This window comes from Seriola dumerili, unplaced genomic scaffold, assembly GCF_002260705.1.
Source record: "Seriola dumerili isolate Sdu_G_001 unplaced genomic scaffold, Sdu_1.0 BDQW01000468.1, whole genome shotgun sequence".
NCBI lineage: Eukaryota > Metazoa > Chordata > Actinopteri > Carangiformes > Carangidae > Seriola > Seriola dumerili.
The window spans coordinates 4,252,046-4,257,800 of NW_019174723.1; the positions used below are offsets into that span (position 1 = coordinate 4,252,046).

Here is a 5,755-nt window from a genome sequence, read left to right on the forward strand (position 1 = left end):
ATTACCCTCAGTGCACTGCTCCATAACATTACAGAGGCCTCTATGGGCACGGCTGCACGTGTGGAGGGGTGCTGGGGGGGGGCGCGTGTGTGTGTGTGTGTGTGTGTGTGTGTGTGTGTGTGTGTGTGTGTGTGTGTGTGTGTGTGTGTGTGTGTGTGTGTGTGTGTGTGTGTGTGTGTGTGTGCGCGCGCAATAGAGACCCACAGCACACACTGTACTGCCGCACTGCCGGTGTTGTTCAAACTAATGAAGCCTGTTGCAGTTTCACTTACCCTTCATCTGTAATTGAATAGCGGTTAAGCCTTTCTTTTTAGAGTGGGTGGCACAGTAAATGTTTGATATGTGACTCAGCCTGATTTATCGTAGACACACACTCCACAGTACTTCACTTGTTGTTTTAGTATGTCGGTATTTGTTCTCAGACTTGGAAAGAAGCCCTCAGTATTAGCATTGAAAAGCTTGTTGATGTTCTTTTGAGAACAGCTGGATAATGTTTGATCACTCGCTGATTTAGTAGAGACATGTACTGTAAACATTGACTCCCCCCCCACCACCACCCCACCCCAAGAAGACAGACATTACACTGTCACCTATTTTTTTTAAACCATATTTCCTAACTGCACATAATTCCTATTTACAAGTGACACACTGAGTACTCTCCAATGAAGTTTGTATTAGTATCAGTCATTATGAAGGACTTTTCTTTCTTGACTAATTGCTCCAATGCTCCATCGGGGGGTTTACCTTCACTGAAAAGCTCATGTTTGTGTATTTTAACTCACTGTCGCCCCCCTGTGGTGCTGCAGGTGTTCTTCACGAGGAACGGGAAGCTAATGGGCCGGAGGGAGATGGTGGTTCCTCCCGGTGGCCTCTACCCCACCGTGGGAATGCTAAGCAGCGGAGAGAAGGTGAAGGTGGATTTACATCCTCTCAGTGGATGAGCTGAGAGTTTGGACTGGACTTGTGATGCCCTGCAAACAGCTGGCTGCACTGTAGAGCTCACCCACAGTAGCCTAGCATGCTGCTAACACTCGCCAGAGCACACTCGGCTCAGCTGCACACATGCACGTCGCTGTCGTCTTCCTCGACACTACCCCCGGCTTTTATTTATAAGACTTGTATAGTACATTGTGTACATCTCACAATCATCACAGAAACACAACCAGACCCTTCTCCTGGTTGTAAAGTAGCAGAGAGAGAGAGATAGATATCCTACATGAGCTGTGTAGGTTAACAGCGTGCAGTGTGCAGGAGTAAATGACTCCTGAGAGACATTTAACCGATAATACTATGCAATCTGCACTGCTATCATCCTCTCATCTAACCTCCGTCTGCATGCAGCGTGTCTCTGAAACACTGCGCTGTTAAATCCCGCTCATGAGGTCTGGCACGCTTGGTTTATTTCATTTGTCACGACCCCAAGCAAAGCAGAGCGAGGCCAACAGTTGTGCCGAGTCAGAGCTTGTTGGCACTTTTATGTTTCAGGGAATAGACCCTCTCCCTTTCTCTCTCTCTCCCTCTCTCCCTCTCTCTCTCTCTCTTTGTCTCTTTCTCAACCTCTCTCTCCCTGTCCCCTCTTTCTGGGTGAGGCTGCCCTCCTGTGAGCGATCAGGGACCTGCTGTTGCCCCAAACTCCCTCACTGCTCTCCTGGAGCTGGCTGGAAGTGAACAGTGGATCTGTTTCAATATTTCATTTTGGATCTGATTATTGTAGAGGATTATTACAAGTTTTAGTAATCACTACCAAACATACGATTCTGCTCCTGAGCAGCATCAGAATCAGACGTTTCCTAAGAGTGGATGAATAGATTTGTGAGTATTTTATAGTTTCACGTTGGAGCCGGAGTAAATGAACGTGTCAGGTATATTTTCTACAAGGAATCTGCAAAATACACATTTAAATTTATCTTCTACTTCAAAAGTTCAGGGAATGTGTTTGTTTTTTTTTTGTTTCTTTTAGAACATGAATGAACATGAGGAGACTTTAAAGGAAGACATGCATACAGTGGGTGGACAAAATAACAGGAACACCTTATATTATGGAATCCAGTGTAACATAACAAACTACAGCCATAAAAAATAACCATCGTGTTCAATACACACCTGAAAATAAAATTTACCTTTGCACCTCACACAGAAGTATCAGTTTCAGGGCTATTGAATTGGATTCTGTCATACTGTAATGTGTTATACTGTTATTTTGACATTTCCATTTGTAGAGGTTTTACTCTCTGTGCATGTTAGCTCTCCATATGAAGGATTATTTTCTACTTTAATTTTCCTTTTTTTCCAGTTTTAACCTTAAAGCTAGAATGATGTGATATTTATTTTTAGCTTAAAAACTGCTTAAGAGCCAAGAGACAGAAAATATCTGCTCAAAATAATTTCTTGCTTTTCCAGTCAGAACATAACTTCCTCTCTGTGATGCCATATGTGGTGTATTATTAACTGCTGGATGTTTTTTTTTAAGTAAAAAGACAATGATGTTTGGTTGCTGCATGTGGTTTAACAAAAAAAAAAAAGTGCTTGTGTTCCAGCATATGACAGCAGCACCAGGGGCCTGTATCACAAAGTGAGATTAGTGGGGTTATCCAGATATCTTTGGGATTAGCTCAGGTTTTGTAGATGGAGAGGGACTTTCCCATTTGGGAAAGTGGTCTCAGACCTTTGACCCCACTGTAGCTCGTCCAGTCAACAGTCTAAAACCCAAAAGTTATCAATTTAATTATCTTGAGATGTAAGAAAACAGTAGATCCGGCTCATTTGTAACCAGAGCAGAACCTGGTCAAAATAGTCCGACTGCCAGCCAATCAGATCACTGGAAAATTGAAGTCATCATTCCTTCAGAATCCAAACATGGACGAAGAGTTTACAACAGCTGCGAGTTTTAAAGAACAGAAACATTTTTATGTATTGCTTACATGATAATTATGACAAAGATAGAAGAAAGTGCCACTAATGATTATTTTCATTATTGATTAATCCGCCAATTATTTTCTTCATCAATTGGTTGAAAGGGGTGAAAATATGTTACAATTTCTTAAAACCCAAGTGGGTGTTTTCAGATAACTTGTCCAATCAACAGTCTAAAACCCAAAAGTTTTAAACTTAATTTATCATAAGACTGATCCATGTGTCTACTCTGGGTTTAAAACTGAGGTTCTAACAAGGGAGAGATGGATTACAACCAACAGGCTAATGAATGATTATTATAGCTTCATATTAATTGCACAGCCTGTTAATTAGCTGTTTAAATTATACATGCAACATTTCAGGAGGATTGACCTAGTCAAGCAGTAATTTCTGTTCAGTCTAATCACAACAAATTTGTTCTTAAGAGAATTTTCTTGTATTTCAAATTTTCTCTTAGGTTACGATTGGAAATTACGAGTGGTCCAGAAATCATGAACAGATGCTCTGCTTTTCACCACAGGGGAAAAAACACTGATTTTACATAAGGATCATAATACCTTAATCAGAATTATTTGGAGTTCAAACATGATATTGCCAGTTTACTGACAGTTTATGTTTTGTAAATATATATATATATATAGGTACTAAAATAGTACTACATTTAAAAAGTAGAGATGAAAATAATTATTTACAAGTTTGTGCAGCTAAGAATCTGACTTGAAACTCGTACGAAGTATATACTTTTTTTTGCATCATGCCCATCGTCTCTCTTATTCCATGCGTTCTTTTTTCTCAAAACTTGGTGCCTATATTACCCACAATGCAACTCAACCACTGATAGTTTGTTCAGATCCAGGTGTGTCATGCTTTGAGCTGCTAACCTCACATAAAGATAAGGAGTGGGCTACACAGGTCTGGTAAATTCACTTGTTTCTAACCGTCTACAAACTCGTAGACTTCAGACCCATCCAACTTCTAGGGAGTTATCAGATTTCACTCGTCTCCCACTGGAGCCACAGAACATGAACTTTTTTTTCCACATATGCAGCGGGACTCCAGAAGACCTATAACTAGACTTTGATGTGTACATTTGGTTTAGTTCCCCTTTAACAGTTCCAGTTTAGTAAATAACGGTTATCCAGTATCACAGATGTTTGGCTCAGTTAAACAGGCGACCCCCAAAGAGTTGAACTTTCTTCGTGATACAGGCCCAAAAGCTGAAGCAATCTGTGTAGGAGAATGAGAAATACTGTTGGGTTTGTCATATTGTGTAAGTGGGAGCTGGTTTCCACACAAATAATTCTGAGTGATGATTTTTTTTTTCTTCTGTTTGATTAAAGGGAATGATACCAACATTATTATTATTATTATTATTATTATTATTATTATTATTATTATTATTATTATTATTATTTTTAGCTAAATCGGTTAACCAAAATCTTCATCAAATTGGTTTTGTCTGCATCCGCACATCTGTATCTGTCCATTACAACATCAGCAGCCCTGTAACTTTAATGTACATTCCTCTGTACCTTCCTGTAAGGTGCATGCAGCAGGTTTTTGTAGTGTTTTGGCCTGAGGACAAACCGCATCATTCATAGACTAGGATACTGCAAACAGTAATGCTAGAGATATAACATGCTGTAAAATTACGACACAGGGTTTAACTGTCAAATCACATATCTGCTGGAGATTGTATGTTTTGTTTTTAGCTGTTGTCATGCATTTGTTTTAGAGTCATCTGTATAGACATGTTAAAAAATGTGAATCAGTCTGTTTTTCTTCTCCTGCAGGGCTGGATAGAGACTTAAGTACAGGTTGTTACAGCCTAAACTGTAAAACCTAAGCTAGACAGTGCAAAGATATTAATGCGACACTGATGTGGACATTTCGGCCACATCTAAGTTCAGGGTATTAAAGTCACTTATATTTAAGTTTACTCAGAATCTCAGTTTACAAAAAATGACACCTTTCAACCAAATTAGAGCTAAATCTGGTTAAAAGTTTTGTAGTGTCTTCAAACGTACTCACCAAGGACTCCTGTAATAATAATCCCTCGCCGACTTGCACTATAATGGCCTTGTTCAGTACATGTATGATCATCAATAAAGGTTTCAGCAATGTAACAAAGTTGTGTATTGTTTTATTTTAAATGTTCTAAAATTTTGACCAAGTAGCTCCAATGTTTTTGAGCCTGAATTTGGTACCACTCTCTGATATGTCACCGTTTATAAAGGGTTCAAAGGTTGTGATTTATAATTAAGGTTTCTATTTTATAGATGCTTCATTAATCAGTTATGAGCCAATAAGAATCAGTTTTTTGGGTTGCCAGGTTGTGGAAAATCCCTCTAGCTGGTGTTTATCCTTTATTTGGTAATAATGAATTTAAAAATGTTCATAATCTGTTCATAAAGTTTCTTATAAAATCTAGTCTGCAGTTAAACACAAAGTTGTTAATTATGGATTCACCTACATTCACAGAAAACATTCTCTGCGTGTTTTTCCAGAAGGTAAGTCTATGAGATGAATTTTGTCCATTAATAAAATTGCAAAGAAATGTGGACTCGCAAACTATCAACAAGAAAAGCAAACCAAAATGATTTTCATTCCATTATGACAAAAAGCTATAATGTAAAATGCAAGAAATTATGAGATGCAAAACGTTTTTTGTATTTCACATTGTAGCTCTTTATATCAGTCATATTTTGAATTGAAAAGTTTGGTTTGCAGTTTTTGTTGAATAGTTTGCCATCTCAAATTTCTTTGTGTCTAATACTATAGGTCTGTAGGCAGAGTATTAGCATGAAAACATTCCCACAGGATTAGTGACTCACTCAACATG

The 5,755-nt window shown here is 38.6% G+C and overlaps 1 protein-coding gene across 1 annotated transcript in view; it reads left to right on the forward strand.

Annotated features, from left to right (window-relative positions):
* The window catches only part of LOC111234969 (SPRY domain-containing protein 3-like), a 55,920-nt gene extending 50,252 nt beyond the window's left edge, over nt 1–5,668 (forward strand). Inside the window, exon 11 of the mRNA XM_022763226.1 lies at nt 807–5,668. Within this exon, the coding sequence (XP_022618947.1) occupies nt 807–941 (135 nt within the window). The 3' untranslated portion in view covers nt 942–5,668. The remainder of the gene's footprint in view (nt 1–806) is intronic.
* Nucleotides 5,669–5,755: the final 87 nt, after the last annotated feature.